The sequence below is a fragment of the Ovis aries genome, chromosome 6 (assembly GCF_016772045.2).
Source record: "Ovis aries strain OAR_USU_Benz2616 breed Rambouillet chromosome 6, ARS-UI_Ramb_v3.0, whole genome shotgun sequence".
Classification (NCBI taxonomy): Eukaryota; Metazoa; Chordata; class Mammalia; order Artiodactyla; family Bovidae; genus Ovis; species Ovis aries.
In genome coordinates this window covers 37,215,030-37,238,277 of record NC_056059.1, presented here as the reverse complement: position 1 = coordinate 37,238,277, position 23,248 = coordinate 37,215,030, and the positions used below count along the sequence as shown (strand labels likewise).

The following is a 23,248-nucleotide window of genomic DNA, read 5'->3' as shown; positions in this document are numbered from 1 at the left end:
AAGCAAGTAACCTCCAATTTTAAAAATGGTGGATGCCACTTCCTACAGTAGATGACCTTTAAGGATATATAGAGATGGTGTACACACAGCATGTTCCAAACAAGGCAGATGTTTGAGGCCAGCCAATATTCAGAAAGAAAGCAGGAGGGAGGAAAAAATTAAGGTAGTGTTGATGGTTCTGAATCACAAGAAGAGGGCAAATATTTTGGCTTTTATCCTATAGGTAGCCAGTAGAATGGTTAAAGAGGATGAATGGGAGAAAGAAGAATTAAGGGCAAGGCCTCCACAGTTATAAAGACATGATGAAATAAGAGGCCTGTGAAGCCCTTTCACAACTCTGATGACTAAGGTCAATCTCTCTTTAAAATCAGTAGGCAAGTCAAAATTTATTCCACAGAGAAAATGGCATCTATTCCAAGTGGAAGGTCCAAAACCAAAGGGTATTTCATTCCCACGTATTTTCACAGAAACAAATTATTTGATTACACAAGTGTTGTGAGTGATAAACTTTACAATGTGCCTCAGTGCTTCCAATCAAGAGGACCTCAGCGTTTATTGACTTTTGAGCTTGCAACGTCAAAACTGTGAAATGGCTGGTACTAGGATGACAAGTATGTTTCACTTTGCTCATCAGCTGAAACACTGGCAAATAAATGGGTTAGGTAAACCAGGAACAAACTGTAAAACAGAAAAATCTCTTATTTTTTCAGGGACCTTTCCCCACAGATGTAAAAAGACATGCTAATGGTTGGGTGAACTTCCAAGATGGATTTATCAATAGCTCTTAATGTACCTGACATAAGCTTGTTATTCATTAAGACATCATTGTTAGGACTTCCCTGGTGGTCCAGTGGCTAAAACTCTATGCTCTCAATGCAAGGGGCAGTTCAATTCCTGATCCGGGGACTAGATCCCACATGCTGCAACTAAGATCAGTGAAGCCAAATAAATAAATTTAAAAAAAAAAAAGATTTAATTGTCAGAAAATCTTTCCAGGTTTTAAAAATATCTCCTCAAATTAAGATCAAGCAATCTGAATAAATTAATTCTGAACTGAATATAAACATTCTAAGAGAGAATTTTACAGGTTCTTGAGTTGGGCTTACTTTGGTACTAAGCCCTAGAATTACAGGAAACAACAATAGCATACAATCACAACTGCAAGAGTTCCAGCGTGGAGCAGTGGCTAATATTCCCTTCATTCATTCAACACAGTTATCCAGTGTCTACTATGTATAACAAGATACTCTTCTAGGACACAGGTCGGAGCTGAGAATAAATGTCCTAGCCCGAGTGGAATTTACATTCTAGTACAGCTGGTCACTTGTCTTCTGCTTCCATAAATAAAGTGTTACTGGAACAGAGCTACACTCATTCATGTACGTATTATCTATGGCTGCTTTCATGCTACAACAGAGATGAGTCGTTGCGACACAGATGGATGGCCCATAAAGTAGTCTATGGTCTATAATTCCCTTGTTTCCCCACCCTACCCTCTGCCCTACTGTCATCCCTCAAAACTGATTCCCCACCCTTAAGTACTGCTTTACAGTATTTACATGCAGGAAAGTTCCCCTCTCTATACTGTAAAACCTTGCCGACAAGAATTATGTCATCTTGTCTTATCCCCCACCCCCAAAACATGTAGTGTAGTGGTTTACAATGGGTAGACCACCTGAATACTGAATACATGAAATGAAACCTAGCTAAAAGATTCACATCACATGTATTACTTTTTAGCGGATAATGGGTTAATCCTTTGGTCTTGGGTTGCAGTCAATGCCATTCTCATTGCCTGGAACATGACCTTTCTCCACCCTCTACACACACACACACACACACACACACTCACACATAAGTGTGCACATATACAATTTTCACCTTTTCTCTCCCCACACCTCCAAACCTCTGATTTAGGGTTAGTGATATCCACAGTGTCTTCTAACCCTTCTATTACAGTAGAATGACACAGTAAGGTATGCTAGTTGTCTGAGTCTCCCATCAGAATAAAAGGTTTCTGAGGACAGAGGACACATCTGTCACTAGCATCTTGCACAATGTCAAGTACCTAGTAGATATTGGACATTTGTTGAATAAATGAGTCTCCACATTTCCATAAATGACAATTACTTATAGGAAAATCAAAAGAAATATTTTCAATAAAAACTAATGTCAAGAAGTAGAAAAGGGACTGCCCTGATAGTCCAGAGGTTAAGAATCTGCTTCGCAATGCAAGGGACGTGGGTTCAATCCCTGGTCGAGGAACTAAGATCCCACATGCTGCAGAGCAACTAAGCCCACACACAACCAGAAAGCCTGCACATTACAATGAAAGATCCTGCATGACACAACTAAGACCCAATACAGTCAAATAAATAAATATTTTTTAAAAAAGAAGAAGCAGGAAAAGTTTATGAAAAATAGGTGTAGTCTGATTGGGAAAAAACTTAGTTATATTCCTTATTTGTTATTTGATGTTCAAATGCGTCGATTATTTCTATTAGACTTCCACTTCAGTTCTCAGTAGGAAGGTGATGAAAGTGGGTAGAAGTACAGCAATGCCAGTATCCAAGAACATAGGCTGCAAAGGGAAGTGGGAGGAAGAGGGGCAATAGGTGGAGGGGCAATAGGTGAAGTGGCAGGAGTCTCCTTATACTGAAGAATAAGAATATTGATTGAGTAAACCAATAGGTAGCTCAAAGACAATGAGAATCAGGCTTGTCACATTCTGAAATGACGTTTCACAAACATGGATATGTGGAAAAAACATTGGAGTATTAGACAAAAATTGGAGAATGTAATAATGAGAAGTCATGGGTTTTAATCTACATACACAGATATAGAAAGTTTTAGATATAAGTACACATGTGCATATACTGAAACATACATATGTTCCCTAGGTCTGTCCACTAAGAAGTCTAAAAGCTATAAGAAGTCTAAACCCTAATAGTGATAAACATTCCAAGCACCCAGACCTTGGTGTGTAATTATTTCTATCCTCCACAAAAAGGAACATCAGCTGATTCCAGGTCTGACACAGGTTAAGTACACAATGAGTCTGAAACCTCTTGCTGTACCAACAAAATATTCAAAGAATGAGAATATGTCAAAAGAATGAGTTAAAAAAATACAGAACCTACCATGAAAGTTTCTCACTGACCAAATCAAGAACAATAAGAGTATCAAGACAAATAATGACAATAATGCACTACTGTTGAATGCTATTGAATAAAATACAAATCTATGGGTCTGTATTTATACAAATACAAATATAAGAGATGGTGAATGAAGTTCTTCCTTTTACTAGAATGCAAACTAATACATATAGAAGAGATGGATGAAAACAGAAAGTCACACTTTGGTACATATAGAATAATTAACTACCAAAACAGATTGTTCCTGCTGATTCAGGCAGGGGTCATCAATGGGGGCTAGAGCTAGTGGGTTGAAGTTTAATGAGAAATAGAATTTTGGAATAATGTCACAGCATCTATCTTGTAAAATTTGTCACTTACAAAGGGGAAAATGGTGACATATGGTAAAGAAGCCTGGGAGACATTAACATGACCAGATGACCAAGATTAAGGGGCCGACCAGGAATAAACCAGCTTGGATGAGACTGAAGAGACATGATGTGGTGGTCAGTCAACCGTGTGAAGAGCATGGTTTACCAAGGCTCCATAAGACCCATCATTGCATTCATTATGAAGCTACACTTCCCCTGAGCTTATTATAGACAATGACCTGTGTTTATCTAAGAGAGGGTCACTATCTCTAGAAAATATACACTGGCGGAGTTAGGAATACTGGAGCATCATACAGACCGCCTGCTCTCAAGTGGTTTAGAAAAATATTAGCGACAACTGGTAGATAAAGAAACAAAGTGATGAACAAATGCAGTGAAATATTCACAGCTGGGAATCTGGGTGAGATGGTTATATTCCACAAGGTTTAAACTTGACATTATCTCACAATAAATTATTAATTTAAAAAATTCCCAAAGAGCATAATGGATTTTCCTGAACATGATAAGATAGCCATGCAGCCACTAGAATGGATCACTTTTTCTAGAAATGTTCAGCTTTCGTGAGAAAAAAGTTCAGCTGCTGGGTATGGAGAAAAACTAAGCAGGAAGATTTTTATAAGGAAGTAAAATCTCACCTTTTTTAATTCATATACTACTACTACTAAGTCACTTCAGTCATGTCCAACTCTGTGCAACACCATAGATGGCAGCCCACCAGGCTCTGCTATCCCTGGGATTCTCCAGGCAAGAACACTGGAATGGGTTGCCATTTCCTTCTCCAACGCATGAAAGTGAAAAGCCAAAGTGAATTCATATAGTCAGTTTTTATTTTAGTATTTTCTCCCCCAGAGGGAAATAAGAATCTACATTGATTCTACAGGTGAGATTATAAAATGTCCAAAGAAAAAACAAAAAAATCAAAATCCTCATCAGCTTTTCTGGAACACAGTTACTATTTTGAATGCTGATGGTGCTATCAAACATGAATCAAAAATGAGATAAATGAGAGCACCCTTTTCCCCATCCCAGAAACTCTACTTAGTTGAAGCCAGCAGATAGGGGGAACATAAAAAACACTATGGCCTAAACCAGTATTGTGAGCAAGCAAGAAAAAAAAAAACAACCTTGTACCCTTTTAACTGTAAAATTTGAAATGATTGCAAGATTTGACTGAGTTTTTATGAACCTAGGAATGCATGTAGAATGAACTCATCTGTTGCTAAAATGCATACCACTGAACCATAAAAACATTATGAAGCCTTGAGCAGATGAGGCTTTTAGTGTATCAAGTTACTAATTTACTACCTTTAAAGCATAAGCAAGGTAAATGTACCCTGGAGCAGTGTATATTTTACCAACCTGTACATATTCCAATCATTTGTTACCTTCCATTTATCAGCACAAAATCTGAAGTGACCAGCACTTTTCTTGATTATTATGCTCCACCAAAAAAAAAAAAGTAAGCTTTACAGAAGGGTCAGTCAGTGCTAGCCTAGATATGGAGCAAAAGATAAAAGCTTTTCATCAGTTATTCCTCTCCCGATACATAGAGTTTCTCAACATAAGAAGGTGGTACAATCTGTGTTATTGCATAGAGAAAAATTTATTTAATTCTACACAGCTCCTGGCCTTCTAGCAACCTAATCAATTTCAGATCCCTGATGTTTTTTCCCAACCCATATTCCAAAATTCTCTCCTGTATTTGTCATTTTCTAGTCCTCTGGAAGCAGTTGGCTGCCAATAATAGAAAAGACCACAGTTGCATATAACGCACTAAGAAAACGTGAGAAGCATCTGATTCCATACAGGTTTATAGCCGTACCTGGCCAAAGTGTTCTTAATAAACCATTCCTCCAGTCTTGGAAAGCCCGAAAAAGCTGTTTGCTTTATCTAGGAATAATTATTCCCCTATTAAACAAAAAAATTAACAAAACACATAGGCTGTGCTATCTAAGCAAACCCAGATGCACTTTCCACTCCACAGAGAGGAAGAATCCAGCTCAAATTTTCTAGAATTCAGAAAAAACAGTAAAACCCCAAGGGCTATAATATATGAAAAAGATATCTTGGGACCCAGTAGATACTAAGTGCTCATTTTCTTCCTACTCTATTGGCCACTTCGCCACCATTTAATGCATTAGTTGCTGGATGAAGAGAATGAAGATTTGTATTAACCTGGATTCTAAACTATAATTAAATATTAAGTTGGATCCTAAATTCTCTTATCACTTTGGACTTCAACTGCATAACCTAAGCTAAGATATAGTTTATATCTTAGACTTAGTTTATAGTCTGATATTTATATATACTTAACATGTGATCCAACCCTTTCACCGCTAGTTTAGTCAAATGAAATGAAAGCACGTGTCTACATATCTGTATAGACTTGCACACCTTTATGTGAAATAAGCAAAGCCTGCCAAAACCTGCATGTCAATGAACCTACTTAAATAAAAGTTCAAGGACATACTTGATATTTGCTAGTATTTCTTTCTCAATTGTTTTCCGACAAAGTAGAAAGCCAGTCTTCACTTTTACTCGATAGCAGATGTTATGAAAACTTAACACAGCTCCTTCAGTCAACGTCTGCAGGTCCTTAGAGGTTGTCTCTGGAATGCCGTTGGGTTTTTTTGACATTGGGATGGAAACCTCGTAACTATTGGAAGACATTTTGAACATTTCCGCCTTCCTGTGGAGGGAAAAGCAAAAATAAGTTGATAGTCCAGGTAAATGAGACTGTAAACAGTAGTTAACAATACACTTAAAACAAAACTGCTTTGGTACAAACTTCCAGTTATAAAATAAATAAGACCTGGGATACAATGTGGCACAGTGACTATAGGTAATAATACTGTATTGTATATTTGAAAGTTGCCAAGAGAGATCTTAAAAGTCCTCACCATAAGAAGAAAAAAATGTGTGACTTTTGTGTGTGATGGACATTAACTAGGTTTATTTTGGTGATCACTTCACAAAATATACAAATATTATGTCGTTATGTTGTACACCTGAAACTAATGATATTATGTCAATTATCTCAATTTGTTAAAAATTTTAGAGATCAAAAAAAGTTTAATGTAAAATGCCTTATTGGTCATTTTATATTGATAACATGTTTAAGTAAAAATATTTTGGCTATATTTGATACAATTAAATGTATTTTTAAAATTTTAAAACAAGTCCATTTTAAACTTCAATGCAATAAATAGCTCCATTTCCAATGAACAGGCCATATCACAACAATAATAACAAGCTTGGAACCTACATTAGGGAGGCAGACACAACTCTTATACATAAACTCCAATTAGATGTCAATTAAACATCTAACAAGTACATAGGGAGAGTATGAAAATTACTCAAAACTCACGAAGCAGCAAAAGATGAATGGGAGTTAGAGTTGACTTAAAAAATGTATTATAATATGACTCAAGATCAGGGACAGGCTACATGATCACCATCACTCCAGTCTTATTTGAGTCTATGACATAGATCTTACAAAAAGGGGGTTGGCCAAGCAGTCAGGGACAAGAGACATTTCTTTGAATTTAAAGCTCCTGACTTTACATCTCTGGTTGCTGTGTTCCTTTAATCAACTAAGAAGACAAACTCCAAAACTGTTTGGAATGATAAACTCATTTTCTTAATGGGCAACATTTACATTCTAGGAGGGTTTAGAATTATGTATAAAAATGATTGAGAAGATCAAACCAATAGTTAAGTAAAGAATTTAAAACAACAAGTGAGTATTAAATTTATAAATGAAGTCTAAAATATTTCATTTAACAAGTTAGAAAAGGCCCTTTTATAAGGATTTAGAGAAGGATCTTAAGGTGAACTTAACAGCTTGTGCAATAGCTTTGAAAAATGAAACTTCCATAAATTTAGTTTTAATTCTTAAAAATCAAAGTAATCAATGAAGAACTTTCTCTCTGGCTGCGGTAGAGTAGCTGGTCCAAACCAATCATCCTCCTAAGGACAACTGTAGAGCAGACAAAATACAAGATCCAGCTCTTTGAAGAATGTTTTCTGATGGGTGCAACCAACCAGCCAGGACTTAAGTATCTAAAATTCTGGAAAAGAGAAAAGATGAAGCATTCCATGCCAGCATTCTCGAGGCAAATTACACATACATGGGGCAAAACCCAGAAAAACTAGGCAGAAAGAAGCTGCTCAAAAACTGAATGAATATATTTAAGTAGCCTCTCAATAGGCGGAGAAGGCACTGGTGACCCACTCCAGTACTCTTGCCTGGAAACTCCCATGGACAGAAGAGCCTGGTAGGCTGTAGTCCATGGGATCACTAAGAGTCAGACACGAATGAGCGACTTCACTTTCACTTTTCACTTTCATGCATTGGAGAAGGAAATACCAAGCCACTCCAGTGTTCTTGCCTGGAGAATCCCAGGGATAGAGGAGCCTGGTGGGCTGCCGTCTACGGGGTTGCACAGAGTCAGACACAACTGACGTGACTTAGCAGCAGTAGCAGCTCATTAACAGGGAGACAAAGTTTGGAGCTGTGAGTTTACCAGTTGAAAACTCCAAGTTTTTGAGATCGTACCAGTAGGGCTATGACCTGGAAATATGAGCAACCTAGAAACAGACCAGCCTTTACTCAAGCAATGTGATCCACTCATATTTTGCTAAAAGAAATTTAAATCTATTCCAAAGTCATCATCATCCAAATTTTCAATCAAAAATTACCAAGCACACCAAAAAATAAGACCTAATGTTCCAAAATAAGAGAACAGAAGTAGACTCATAAGTATTGCAGGTTGGAGTCATCAGACATCTGCGTTAAAATAACTGAGTAATATGTCTAAGAAAATAAATGAAAAGATAGACTATCACCAAAGAACTAATCAATAGTTTTTAAAAAATCAGTAGATGAGTTTAATAGCAGTTTAGATACAAACTGGGAAAGACTTAGTGAACTGACAGACTGCCATGTAGAAAACATCCAGATTGAAGAGTGTATGAAAATTATCAGCATGGAAAAGAAACAAAAAACTTCAGACTGAAGAGAACGAAGAAGTCGCTTTTTTTTTAACTACATAAAAGAGCTAAGAAACATATGAGATGTGATGAAAACGATCTGGCATACATGTAACTGGAGACCTGGAAAAGAGAAAATTAAAATGAAGCAGAATCAGTATTTGAGGAAATATTGGCCAAGCATTTTCCAAAACTGAAGGTATCAAGCCACAGACTGAAGGAGCTCTGCTGCTGCTGCTAAGTCACTTCAGTCATGTCCGACTGTGTGACCCCATAGACAGCAGCCCACTAGGCTCCTCTGTTCCTGGGATTCTCCAGGCAAGAATACTGGAGTGGGTTGCCATTTCCTTCTCCAATGAAGGAGCTCTAGGAACACCAAGACAGGATATGCATAAGAAAACCACACATACCTGAGCGTATCATAGTAGAACTTCCCCCAAACCAAAATAATCTGTAATTGTTCCTATAGCCAGAAACTGCTCTATTATTATCACATTTAAAACATATTCCATTTTGGAAACTGCAAAAGTAGGAAACCACTTATAGACTGGCACCCAGGAAATTAAAAGAGCTTAGTTTTAATCTGTGAGCACAATGAATGGTAATAATTAGCTAAAGCCCTACTCTCTGAAAGCAGTGAAAGAGAAGGCTCAAGGTACAAATAACTATAGAGACCTTGCATATTGACTTTGTAAACTTCTTAAGCCATCCCCCATGTCTTCAAAAGCCAAACTATACTAGCCTGACACAAGCAATTGCTTCTCTTGCCATTCACCATTTGATGTTCAGGCTCCAAGGACACTTTCTAACATTCTCCCAAGGCTGTGTGTGTGTGTGTGTGTGTGTGTGTGTGTGTGTGGTCAGTCTGTCCCACTCTTTGCGACCCATGGAATGTAGCCTGCCAGGCTCCTCTGCCCATGGAATCTTCCAGTCAAGAATACTGGAATGGGTTGTCATTTCCTACTCCACAAGGCTCATTAAGAGAATCAAATAATATCCCACCTGAATTTAAATAGGCCATTGGCTCAAGATAGACATTAGTACAAAATCTTTGTGAGATTTTTTGTTAATAAGAGGCACCAACTGGAACTATAGTACCCAAGAAAGATCATCCATATCCATCCATCCATCCAAGATAGAGAACTGATAAATACAATCACAATTTTAGAAGTGTGTGCATACTGAGTTCGTCTTCACTGTGATAGGATTAAGTTAGTAATTCACATTGCTAGGAGGTGCTTAGGAATAGGAGGTGCTTAGTACAGGGTCTTAGTAATTCACGTGTCACAAATCAAGACTTAGCAACAGCAGCAGCAGCAGCAGGCCTAACTGAGGTACACCATCCAGCTGAAGCACATTATACCAAAAACCATATTTATTTCTAACACCAATATGAAACAATATATTACTCTAAGATGAAACAAAAAACTTATAGGAATGATTACAAAATTTTAAAAACACACATCTCAGCACCATATTCACCTCAAAGTACTCAAGTCTCCAGTTTATACAGTATCCTGGGTATACTGAATACAGTATATCAGTTTTATCCAGATACTGGGTTTATCCCAGTATCTTGGGTTTTTAGAGGAATCACTGAAATTAACTGTCTCTAAGTAAACATTAATCTTTCTCTACAGATATATATATATATATACCACATCTAGATTTCCCTATGACAAAAATCAACTCCCACCTTGTTGCTGCTTCCTTGCTTCCAGAGCATGTGCTAAATCATTTTCTGAATCTGAGACCCACTTCAAAGACTTCAAAAATAAAAGAAGCATCCAAATGGCTTCATACAACTCGCCTGAACCAGCCTGCTCTGTTAACTGGCCTGATTATCTTTTCACCAGCTGGAACAGTCTTCTATACATGACTGAGCAGCTTTGAATAATGAGATTCTTTCCCCCTTTCCAGCTATCTCTTTTCTACCTGTGCCTACCTTTGTCACTTTTCCTTTGTTCTTGTTGTTTTCTAACTAATGAGGTACTGCTGCTGCTACTGCTGCTGCTGCTAAGTTGCTTCAGTCATGTCCGACTCTGTGAGACCCCATAGACGGCAGCCCACCAGGCTCCGCCGTCCCTGGGATTCTTCAGGCAAGAACACTGGAGTGGGTTGCCATTTCCTTCTCCAATGCATGAAAGCGAAAACTGAAAGTGAAGTAGCTCAGCCGTGCCTGACTCTTAGCGACCCTATGGACTGCAGCCTACCAGGCTCCTCCGTCCATGGGATTTTCCAAGCAAGAGTACTGCAGTGGGATGCCATTGCCTTCTCCAAATGAGGTACATTGGTATTTTTAATGCAAGCTGTCATTCTTATAATATATATACCAGTGTCTATGGAAGAAGACTTTCCAAAAAAGTAAAAATGAGGTACATTTTTGTACAAATGTACAAAATGAGGTACAAAGGAATGGGCCTGGTACATTTTTACTTTTTTGGAAAGTCTTCTTCCATAGACACTGGTATATCTATTATAAGAATGATAGCTTGCATTAAAAATACCACTTTTGAATGGACTTTTGGACTCAGCAGAAGACAAGAGTGAGATGATTTGAGAGAACAGCACTGTAACAAGTACATTACCATATGTAAAGCAGATGACCAGGGCAAGGTCAACGCATGAAGCAAGGCACTCAAAGCCAGTGCTGGGGACAACCCAGAGGGATCGGGTGGGGAGGGAGGTGGGAGGAGGGATCAGGATGGGGGAGACACATATACCTGTAGCCGATTCATGTTGATATATGAAAAAAGCCATCATAATACTATAAAGTAATTATCCTCCAATTAAAATAAATTAGTTAATTGACAAAAAAAAAAAGCCAAAATAGGCCTGCTGCCTCTGAAGCCCACACACTCAACCATATATAATTCTGCTCCCTATTGCAGAATTCAATAATGTATGACTCGCTTTTCAAAAAAAAAAAAATGCCACTTTTCTCTCTCTTACTCTTTACCATACTCCTAATCAGACAGCCTACTATAAACAGAGTGCATAAGTCAATAGAAACTGCACACAGGTAATAAAAGTAGAGTTCAGTTCTAAAGTCCTCAGCCTGTCCACAGCTGTAAATATTGCACCTGCTGGTAGAGCCAGAGCAGCCTCAGGTCAAGAGTTCAGGCCCTCTTCTTACTTTTTTTTTTCCCCTAGGGATAATAATAGCAAAAGTGACACTCTGCCTCATAGCCAAGAGGACATGCTGGGTGAGCACACCTTCTTCAGCTAGTTTCTGCGATGCCAAGACCTCGCTGCCCTGACAAGGAATTAGGCTTCCTGGGTCACTGTCAGGTGACTGCTACAAAACTTATGAACAAACAGAAATAGAAGCAGGATAGTTTTGAACATTGTTAGAAAAGGAACTCGAAATCTGAATTGTAACATCCATAATAAATCCCTGAAGTTTAAAGAGTCCTCTATCCATCAATGGGTTTTCACATCATCTCTGATCTGACAGTTCCACCCTGAAGCAAACATCCAGTGTTGAAACCAGCACTGTAGCGTTGGAGTCAGAGGGCTGATGTCTTCAGGTCAAGGAATTGTCTGGCACTCCAGGAACTATCTGGCACTCAAGGCCCCCACAGCACTGCAGCAGAGTGATCTGGGGAGGGCGGCACAAAGAATGAGGTCAGACAGACAGACAGGAAGAAATATCATTGCGGAAGGTCTGTATAGTCCAAGAGAAGCCACTGAGGCCTTTCAACCAGGAAAGGCTCATGATCTTAACTGTGTTTTTTAAAAATCACTCTAGCTGCTGCTGTGAGACAAGTGTGGAAGCAAGGGCCAGTCAGGAGGCTACTGCAGAAAACCAGTGAGACACGCTAGGACAAAGGAATGGGCCTGGTAATGAACTTTTTCCTCTCCTCCTCTGTATCTAATAGAAGGATTTATCAAGGACTGAGTGCTGAGGTTATGTTTAAAATAGTGGAGATTAGGAAGCACCAGCTAAGAGATATATAACTTGACAAGATAAAAATTACCAACTCCCTGGAATTCCCTGATGGTACAGTGGTTAGGACTTTGTGCTTCCGCTGCAGGAGGCATGGATTCAATCCCTGGTTAGGGAATTAAGATCCCACATGCATAGCAGCACACCCCCACACCAAAAAAAAAAAAATTACCAATTCGCTTCATTCTCACAAATTACACAACCACTGATCTTATAGATGGTAATCTGGTTTCTTATGTGTAAAAAGGCTGTAAATAAGGCCCAAGAAGTGATTCTCTTGAGTTCAAGATAATCGGAGGTCAGATGAAAAAGTGCCTATGCTTCCTTCCATGTTCTTTATTAATACGCATAGGGATAATAAAATAATGCGGTCCATCAGACACATATGGCTGCTACTCAGCACTTGAAATATAGCTGGTGAATGTTTTATGTTATTTAACTTACTCACTTATACTTAAATAGCCACACGTGGCTAATAGTTACCATATAGGACAACACAGGTTTAAAGTGCTTACTTTTTAAAAATGTATTTTCTCATTCTTGGGTTACTTTATAAACAATCAATTTTATAACCCCATAAAAGACACATATACTTGAACACTATGAGGCCACTCCAAGCACTCCCATATTCATCCTGCATCCAAAAAAAAAACAAAAAAATAGTTGCTATATGCTATTATCAAATTCATCCTCAGATTTCAAAATATCATAAAACTATACTATATTTATAGCTCAGTCAGTAAAGAATCTGCCTGCAATGCAGGAGACCCGGATTCGATTCCTGGGTGGGGAAGATCCCCTAGAGAAGGAAATGGCAACCCACTCCAGTGTTATTGCCAGGAGAATCCCATGGACAGAGGAGCCTGGCAGGCTGCAGTCCATGGGGTCGCAAGAGTTGAACATGACTTAGCTACTAAAGACAGAGAAAGAGATATTACATTTATTTCAAAAATAGGACAGTGCTATATATTTCAGGTTCAGAATAACAAATCCATAAAATGATCATATATACAATGGCTGAAAAAAGGCAATGCTTCCATTATTTTAGAACTGTCTTTTGAACAATAGCTAAATTGAATTAAATCACTTTCCTCAAATAAAACAAACGAGATGAATCCGTGAAGCATTAAATCTGATCCCCAAACAGAATTCACATTTTACCAAAACATTTTTGACTACTGAGTGCATGAAGGGGACCCCCTTACAGGGCCCAAGAGTGAGCTCTTGTCTAACACTCGGGAATGAATGGTCCAAGGAGATACACAAACTGACAAAGCAAAAGACTTTCTCAGAGAGGGGTGCCTCGGTGGAGAGCAGCAGGGAAAGGGAACCCAGGAGAACTGCTCCACCACGTGGCTCACAGTCTCAGCGTTTATGGTAATGCGGTTGGTTTCCAGCTTGTCTCTGGCCAAACATTCTGACTCAGGGTCCTCCCTGGTGGTGCATACATCTCTCAGCCAAGATCGATTTCAGCCAGAAGGATTCTGGGAGGTTGGTAGGACATATTGACTCTTCCCTTCTCTTTTTGGTCCCTCCTGAACTCTTTCTTGTTACTTTTTGGAGGTAGTACCTCCTTCTTTACTAGGACCTCCTATTGTGAGACAACTCAGGCAAGCAATTATCATCATGCCCGGCCAAAGTAGGCAGTTAATGGTTCCCTAACAATAACATAAATTTCATACCATTTTCATGGTAAATTTCAGACTACTCTATTTCAAATTTCAAATATTGAAGGTGGGCTGATGAAAGAAAAATAATTAATTTAAATAAACTATAAACCTTCCAGCCACCTCCAAAGCTTCCCAATAATAGTCACAAAGCTTTCTCTAACAATGTATGACCAGTATTTGGATCACAGCTCATCAAGCAAATTAGCATTAAAATGTTTTTTCTAGCCCAAGCTCACAGTGCAGGAACATTCTTTTCATGCCCTTTTGGCCTTCAGCCATCTCCCAAATTATAAGTAAAATAATGATAGTTTAAAGTTATCTCCTTTGGACTTTATTGCAAACCTGCCATTTCAGAAAGCCATATATGCATTTGCAAACTAAAAATTTGCCCACATGTCTATTGTAAAAGCAGGGACCTAATGTCCATCAGTTTTATGATGGACATCCTTCAAGTGAAGTGAAGTCGCTCGGTCGTGTCCGACCCTTTGTGACCCCGTAGACTGTAGCCTACCAGGCTCCTCCCTCCATGGGATTCTCCAGGCAAGAGTACTGGAGTGGGTTGCCATTTCCTTCTCCAGGGGATCTTCCCAACCCAGGGATGGAGCCTGGGTCTCCTACATTCCAGACAGACGCTTTACCCTCTGCGCCACCAGGAAAGCCCCTGTATCCTTTGGAGTCACTCATATCATGTTCTCAATTATTCCTGCTGAATGAAAGACTAAATCACAATATGCCATACCCCTATACTAAGCAAAGTAGCTTCATAAAGATATTCTGAGCACAAATAAGAGGAAGTCACTAACCACCCTATTTAGAGAGGTCATCTACAGAAGTCAAATTCTGCCAGGATTAGTAAACCACATGTACAAATTAGAAAAGACACAAATACCACCGAAGATTTCACCTGGGCTTTGTGGAAGGTAAGGACAAAACTTAATGAATATCCCCTAAAAGTCACTGTATTAACCCAGGTGGAGTTGAGAGAAAATATAATTATCCTGTTTCAAAGCAGAATTTCCAACCAGGAATGTCCTTCCCTATCCTTTTGCCTAGAGCTTCAAAATTACTTGAGGGATTAAGACCAGTTTAATCTTTCAGGGAATACATGGCTTGGGGCAGGGCAGGTGGGTGGGGGTGGGTCACAGTGGTTGGAAGGGAAGGGAAGAAAAGTCACTCAGTTGTGCCCAACTCTTCGCGACCCCATGGACTGCAGCCCACCAGGCTCCACAGTGGTTAGAAGTGGCCTCCTAAAGGAGACTAACCAGTTATATAAGAAGGAGAGAAGAGAAAAGAAAGTTGTCCTAGTAAAGGAAAGCAAAATCATTAAAATGAAAGAGATTGCTTTGGGAAATGCATGCAGTTTGAGAAATGGAGTACTTCCTGCCATGTCAGTAAACAATGAGGTCACAGTCACCAGTGATCCCAGCCCTCCAGGGCACCCAGGAAGGAGAACAAAAGCAAGATGTGTCAGCCCTCAGGCTGCAGCCACTCCCTATGGGGAGCCCAGAAGAACTCAGGATGTGAAAAACCACAAGATACTGGCCCCAGATAGCTGAGATACACACGAAAGGAAAGACTTCAGTGAGCTCAGAGGCTTGCATCTTGCCATATACAGAAAAGTGCTAAATTCCTTAACTTGAGATAGCTGATTTTCTTTAATTCACAAAAATACTTTTGATGTTTGGACTCAGTTCAGTTCAGTTCAGTTGCTCAGTCGTGTCCGACTCTTTGCGACCCCATGAATTGCAACATGTCAGGCCTCCCTGTCCATCACCAACTTCCAGAGTTTACTCAAACTCACGTCCACCGAGTCAGTGATGCCATCCAACCATCTCATCCTCTGTCATCCCCTTTTTCTCCTGCCCCCAATCCCTCCCAGCATCAGAGTCTTTTCCAATGAGTCAACTCTTCGCATGAGGTGGCCAAAGTACTGGAGCTTCAGCTTTAGCATCATTCCTTCCAAAGAAATCCCAGGGCTGATCTCTGGTTGGATCTCTTTGCAGTCCATGGGACTCTCGAGAGCCTTCTCCAACACCACAGTTCAAAAGCATCAATTCTTTGGCGCTCAGCTTTCTTCACAGTCCAACTCTCACATCCATAAATGACCACAGGAAAAACCATAGCCTTGACTAGATGTTCAGACTACCTGTCCTTTGTTGCCAAGGCCTATATGTATAACCTGACTCCTCCACCCTGCCTCCTGAGAGCAGTTCTCTCAAGGCTACTTGAAATGCTGCCTCCTGGGCCTGAAGTCCTAAAATTCCCACCAAATACAACATAACCCTCAACTTTTAGGTTGTGACTTCTTTTTAGTTGGTAAATTCATTATATTAAAGTTCAGCTTTGGGGAAAGGGCTGTAAGAAAATTAGGCTGGAGAGGCAGCAAAGGCCATCAGAGAATGACATATGCCCTGTAGGGAGCTAAGACTTGACTGAGGAAGCTCCACAGGTCCCCTCAGCCATCTCCTCACTCATTCTACAGATCCCCGTCCTTCCTGCACTGAGGAGATACACAGTCAGACCGGTGAGAGATTCATGGAGAATTGGTGACTTATGGTTCAGATGGTAAAGACCCAGGTTTGATCCCTGGGTTAGGAAGATCCCCTAGTGAAGGAAATGACAACCCACTCTGATATTCTTGCCTGCAGAATCCCACGGACAGAGGAGCCTGGTGGGCTACAGTACATGGGGTCACAAAGAGTCGGGCACAACTGAGTGACTAACACACACACAACACACACAACACAGAGGAAAAAGGAATAGATAACAAACAAGAGGGGGAACATTTTGGTACATATAACATTCCTTCCAACATAACACCAGCTCTACTCAGGGTTCAGCCTAATCTCTGTTTTTTGTCATGCATATTCAAAACGTGTCAATAGTAAACCGTGTTGTAGACAGTCAAACATCCTCTTTAAGGACAGTTTTTGGACTTCGAAGATGTATACAGACATGTAACCATGAAAAGTAGGACACGGACCATTTCTATTACCCCAAAGAAATTCCCTCTCCCACCCCAGCCCACGACAACCATAGACCTGTTTCCTGTCCCTTTTTAAATTTAATCTTTAAAAAAAATTTTTTTATTATTACTATTTTTTACTTTTTGGCCATACCCTGAGACATCTGGGTTTTTAGTTTCCTGACCAGGGATTGAACTCACACCCCCTACATTAGAAGGCAGAGTCTTAATCACTTGACCACCAGGGAAGTCCCTCAATTTAATCCTAATCCTCTCTTTAAATAGATACAAGTGTACATAATACAACTACAACTGATCCTTGAAACCTGGCAGGATCCTGTGTGGCCCTCTTGTATACACAAGTCTTTCTGCATCCCCTGTTTCTTGTCTGTAGGGAAAAAATTTCAGCTTCTCAGACCTTCCCTGAGGTTCAAAGGGCAGATTCAAACAGTTGTTAATTAGAAGAGTGAAGGAAAGCAGAAACCAAGGAAAGGCAGTCAAGAAACAATAGGACATCACAGCAGGATCCTCTATGATCCACCTCCCAGAATTCTGGAAATAAAAGCAAAAATAAACAAATGGGATCTAATTAAAATTAAAAGCTTCTGCACAACAAAGGAAAATATAAGCAAGGTGAAAAGACAGCCTTCTGTATGGGAGAAAATAATAGCAAATGAAGCAACTGACAAACAACTAATCTCAAAAATATACAAGCAACTTATGCAGCTCAATTCCAGAAAAATAAATGACCCAATCAAAAAATGGGCCAAAGAACTAAATAGACATTTCTCCAAAGAAGACATACGGATGGCTAACAAACATATGAAAAGATGCTCAACATCACTCATTATTAGAGAAATGCAAATCAAGACCACAACGAGGTACCACTTCACACCAGTCAGAACGGCTGCAGTCCAAAAGTCTGCAAGCAATAAATGCTGGAGAGGGTGTGGAGAAAAGGGAACCTTCTTGCACTGTTGGTGGGAATGCAAACTAGTACAGCCACTATGGAGAACAGTGTGGAGATTCCTTTAAAAATTGCAAATAGAACTGCCTTATGACCCAGCAATCCCACTGTTGGGCATACACACTGAGGAAACCAGAATAGAAAGAGAGACATGTACCCCAATGTTCATCGCAGCACTGTTTATAATAGCCAGGACATGGAAACAACCTAGATGTCCATCAACAGATGAATGGATAAGAAAGCTGTGGTACATAGACACAATGGAGTATTACTCAGCCATTATAAAGAATACATTTGAATCAGTTCTAATGAGATGGATGAAACTGGAGCCGATTATACAGAGTGAAGTAAGCCAGAAAGAAAAACACCAATACAGTATACTAACACATATATATGGAATTTAGAAAGATGGTAATGTTGACCCAGTATGCGAGACAGCAAAAGAGACACAGATGTGTAGAGCGGACTTTTAGACTCTGAGGAAGAGGGTAGGATGATTTGGGAGAATGGCATTGAAACATGTATACTATCATGTAAGAAACGAATCGCCAGTCTATGTTTGATGTAGGATACAGGATGCTTGGGGCTGGTGCACGGGGATGATCCAGAGAGATGATATGGGGTGGGAGGTGGGAGGGGGTTCATGTTTGGGATCGCATGTACACCCGTGGTGGATTCATGTCAATGTATGGCAAAACCAATACAGTATTGTAAAGTAAAATAAAGTAAAAATAAAAATTAAAAAAAAAAGAAAAGAAATGGAAAAACAAACAAACAAACAAAAAAGGAAACAATAGGACAGCCATGGAGCAGGGTCCTGGTTCCCCCTCAAGGGATATACATAACAATATCTTTGAGTTTTTCTATAGGAACTAAGGCCCCCACCAGGATGGACAATGGCAACTTCAGGCTGAGCACAAGATTCCTGAAACACCACCATGTTAACTCATCACCAACCAATCAGAAGTCACACACCCTGCAGCCCTCGCCCCAAATTTTGCCTAGAAAAACACTTCCCTGAAAACCATCAGAGAGTTCACAGCCACCCATTCTTCCTTGGGCCTTGCAATAAACTCTTCTCTGTTCCAAACTCCAATGCTTTAGTTTGGCCTCACTGTGTGTCGAGCAGATGAACTTGCGTTTGGCTGTACCTTGAACAAACAGATTTGAACTGTGCAGGTCCACTTATATTGTGGATTTCTTTTCAATAAATATACTGGCAGATTTTTTTTTTCAAGATTTGCAACAATTTGAAAAAACTTGAAATACTGAAAAAAATCAAGAAAGTTAGATATGTCATGAATGATAAAATATATGTAGATATGCATATAACATACAAAATATGTGTTAAGTTTTGGAGGAGTCAAAAATTATAATGGATTTTTGACTGCATGGGGGTGTGTCCTTAACTCCTATTCCTTTTTCCTTTCGATGAAAAATGTCAGAGTCAGCAGTGCTAAAGAGAAAAAAATAAAAGTGAAGGAGAAAACGAAGTCAAGGAAGGTCTTCCCAGTAAGGCCTTTGAGCAGAAACCCAAGGGTGGCTCTGTGGAAGTGGGCTGCCAAGATCAAGTGCTAGGCTAAGGAACAGCACGGCCAGTGGGACTGTAGCAGAGGGAGGGAGAGTATAGGATATGAAGTCAGAGGTTCAGGTCAACTCTGGCAGTGTCCATACCTCAGGCCACTGTAAGAACTTTGCTTTGGCTTCTGGGTGGAGGAATAACATAATCTAATTATGTTTTAAGAGATCACTCTGACTTGGGGTGGGGGTGGGGGTGGGGGTGCTGGATAGAGGGAGCAGAGCAGGGAGGCCACATAGAGGCTACTGTAGTCATTCAAGAGCCAAGATGCGGACACTGTCCTGCCTGTGACAGCTAGGTGCTGCCCAGCAGGCATACTCTTTACTATCTGAGCCACCAGGGAAGCCTCTTAAATACAACACCAGACACAAAACAAGCACTCTGAAACTGTATGTAAAAACATTATCTGGTTTCTAAGGAAGACTGTATTCAGATATATATCTTAGGATGCCAGTTACCCTTGGTGTGCAGCCTTCATCCACAAGAGAGGGGGGCTGGTAGAGCAAGGAAGATCCAGCATTCCAACAAGCAAAAGGCACCTATTCCCACAGCAAGGTCACAGCCAATGGAAGTTTTATAGTGACTGTACTGTTTCCCCATTCCAAAGCAACCCCACTCTCTACCTCCCCCAGATCTGCCCAATTAAGGGAAAACAAGGGCAAGTATGATAATGGTCCAGCTTCGGGTCCATGGAAGCTCATTTACATTTTATATTCATTTTACATTTACATTCACACTCATTTACATTTAAGAGGAAACTGACAGACATGGTCAAGGAATGTCGCCTGCCATTCTAGTAAACAAAGAATGTTGCCTCTTATTCCAATAAATGAGGATCAAGCCATTAGCCACTGCAGCCACATTCCCCAAACCCCCCTGGTACAGCTGAGGAGAAATTAGGATAGAGAAAATAGGAAGCATTATGTGTTCTGGGCACTGGCCCTAGATAGTTAAGATGCATATCTAAGGAATAATTACAATGAGCCCAGAGTCTTGTATCTTCTCATACAGAAAAGCACTAAAATCATTAACTAGCAATGTCTATTTTTTGTGACTATCAGTTATCTTTGATGTTTGACATTATGGTTTGGTTTTTCCTGTTGTTTTTCATTTCAGCAAAATCTCCTAAATATCCTGGCTACTCCCTTATTCTTTTGTCTTTGGAGCAGTTCCTCAGAGTGATCTGAGAGGCTGTCTCCTGAACCACAGTCCTCAGTAATATCCTCAGATAAAACTTAACTTGCAACTTTCAGGTTGTGCTTTTTTCTTCAGTTGACCGCTTTAGTTAGCGACAGAGACCCAGAGCAGACTTCTCTCCCTCACCCGAACTCTACAAGAATCTGGAGCCTTGGTACCAGCAAAGACCTCTTGTGCCTAGCCACCTCCTCAGAGTCCAGATGAATTTAGGTAAGTCTCTTCTGGGTCCTGGATCTCCACTATTGGCTGATTATCCTTAGTTTTATTTGGTGGTGAATAAAATTCTCGCTGGAGGAGATTTTCCTTGAACTTAATTTCAAGAAGAGGTACCTGGGTTATCCCAGATGAACTGACAATGGAAAGATTATGCTCAGTTGAAAACTGGATTACCACAGTTAAGAGATGCTGGGAAGACTTTATTACGTATGTACAGAATTTATTCCTACAAGTACCTGCTTTGTTGGGAATTAAAGGAAATCTCACCTTCAGTTAGTCAGTCAGTCAGTTCAGTCGCTCAGTCGTGTCTGACTCTTTGTGACCCCATGAATCGCAGCACGCCAGGCCTCCCTGTCCATCACCAACTCCCGGAGTTCACTCAAACTCACGTCCATCAAGTCGGTGATGCCATCCAGCCATCTCATTCTCTGTCGTCCCCTTTTTCTCCTGCCCCCAATCCCTCCCAGCATCAGAGTCTTTTCCAACGAGTCAACTCTTTGAATGAGGTGGCCAAAGTACTGGAGTTTCAGCTTTAGCATCATTCCTTCCAAAGAACTTCCAAAGAAGCCAGGGCTGATCTCCTTTAGAATGGACTGGTTGGATCACCTTGCAGTCCAAGGGACTCTCAAGAATCTCACCTTAAAAAGGACCAAATGTGGGTTCTTCTAACACTTCAAAGTTAATTTGTGTGTGTGTGTGTGTGTGTGTGCAGCTAGAAAAAGCCAGCTTGATAAAACATCTTCTCGGAATTCTGACCTTAAAGGAACAAAAAACTTTTCAAAGGAGGAACTAGTATTTCTCCCACTGTGTCTTTGAGATATAAATGTTTTACCTGATCTTCTTAAGACTTTTTTTTCCTCCCTGTGTTATGAGAGCTCTGACAATGGCCAGACAATGGAGATTAAAATTGAAGAAACTTCTAAACTGGTAAATTTTTAGAGAACTCTCATTATTAACAGCTGCATTACTGGCACCTATGAAAAGACCCAAGTAGAAAGTGGATACAAAAAAATATAATGGCTAACCTTAGTAATTCCCTTAGTTTAATCGAACAAAGAGCAACAACAAAGAAAGTTTGGGAAGCTAAATCTATGGTCAATTTCCCCTCAATGGGTCTTACAGATGCTAATAAAAGCATTAGATTGTTAGTTAGGTTGATTAACAGGAATAAGAAAAAACTGCAGAGAAAGTCTAGAGACATCTCAACAAGGTAGAAATTTTAAAGGGACTTGTTCCAAAACAATAAAAATCTTTAGATGGTTAAGAAATGGGATAAATAAACCAATAAATACATGTATCAAAACAAACATTTTGATACAATGCTAAGGTTGGATGGCCAAAGGGGCTCCCTATTGGTCCCCATCATTAAAGAACCCCAAACAAGTCCACTCTATTTACCCCAGTTTGGGCTTCCCTGGTGGCTCAGACAGTAAAGAATCTGCCTACAAGGCAGGAGACCTTGGTTCTAGCCCTGGGTTAGGAAGATCCCCTGGAGGAGGGCCTGGCAACCCACTCCAGTATTCTGGCCTGGAGAATCCCCCTGGTGGGCTACATTCCATGGGGTCGCAAAGAGTCAGACACACTTTGCAATTAAGCACAGCAAAACATATACATATTTAAAAGGCTGCTAGAAAATTCAGTTGCTTGGGGGAACAGTTAGGCCAATTAATCAAGTTAAAATATCAACGAAAGGTCCTGAATCCCTTGGCTCAACCCCTCAGCTTGGGAAATCCAAAGCCTCTTATATAAAAATAGATAACATGGTCAGGGAGATAAAAAGAAACGTTTCTGGGACCCTGTGTAAGACCAAGACAGGTTGATGGGGATTTAATGGAGGTTAAAATTACAGATATAAGAGCTGAGAGAATTGAGATGAATGTTTATAAAAGTTGGTATGTTTAAATGGGCTTTATATAAGATGGTTAAATCTCTTCTGCCAATTATATTATGGGATAAACTTAGGTCTCCCTCGCCTGGTGGGCTTATAAATCTGCCCCTCAGGCAACATTGGTTAAACACACTAAGGAAAATCAATAGGGTTACCTGAGCCCACACGATATGAAATAAAACTGGGGGCTAATATTCAGGAGTTAATAAAAAGAATGAAGGCTTTTAGCCCCTAGAGTAAACTGCTCTGGGTTTAATTTGTATACTCAAAAAAGAGGGCCTTTATTGAATGGCTTGTGC

At 40.0% G+C, this 23,248-nt stretch overlaps 1 protein-coding gene across 12 annotated transcripts in view; it reads right to left on the bottom strand.

Moving 5' to 3' along the window:
• Positions 1 to 23,248, bottom strand: part of ABCG2 (ATP binding cassette subfamily G member 2 (Junior blood group)) — a 132,061-nt gene that overhangs the window by 36,332 nt on the left and 72,481 nt on the right. For all 12 annotated transcript variants that reach the window (XM_012179371.5, XM_012179370.5, XM_042251082.2 and 9 more), the window contains 1 exon segment: positions 5,997 to 6,215. In XM_012179371.5, the coding sequence (XP_012034761.1) occupies positions 5,997 to 6,205 (209 nt within the window). In that variant the 5' untranslated portion in view covers positions 6,206 to 6,215.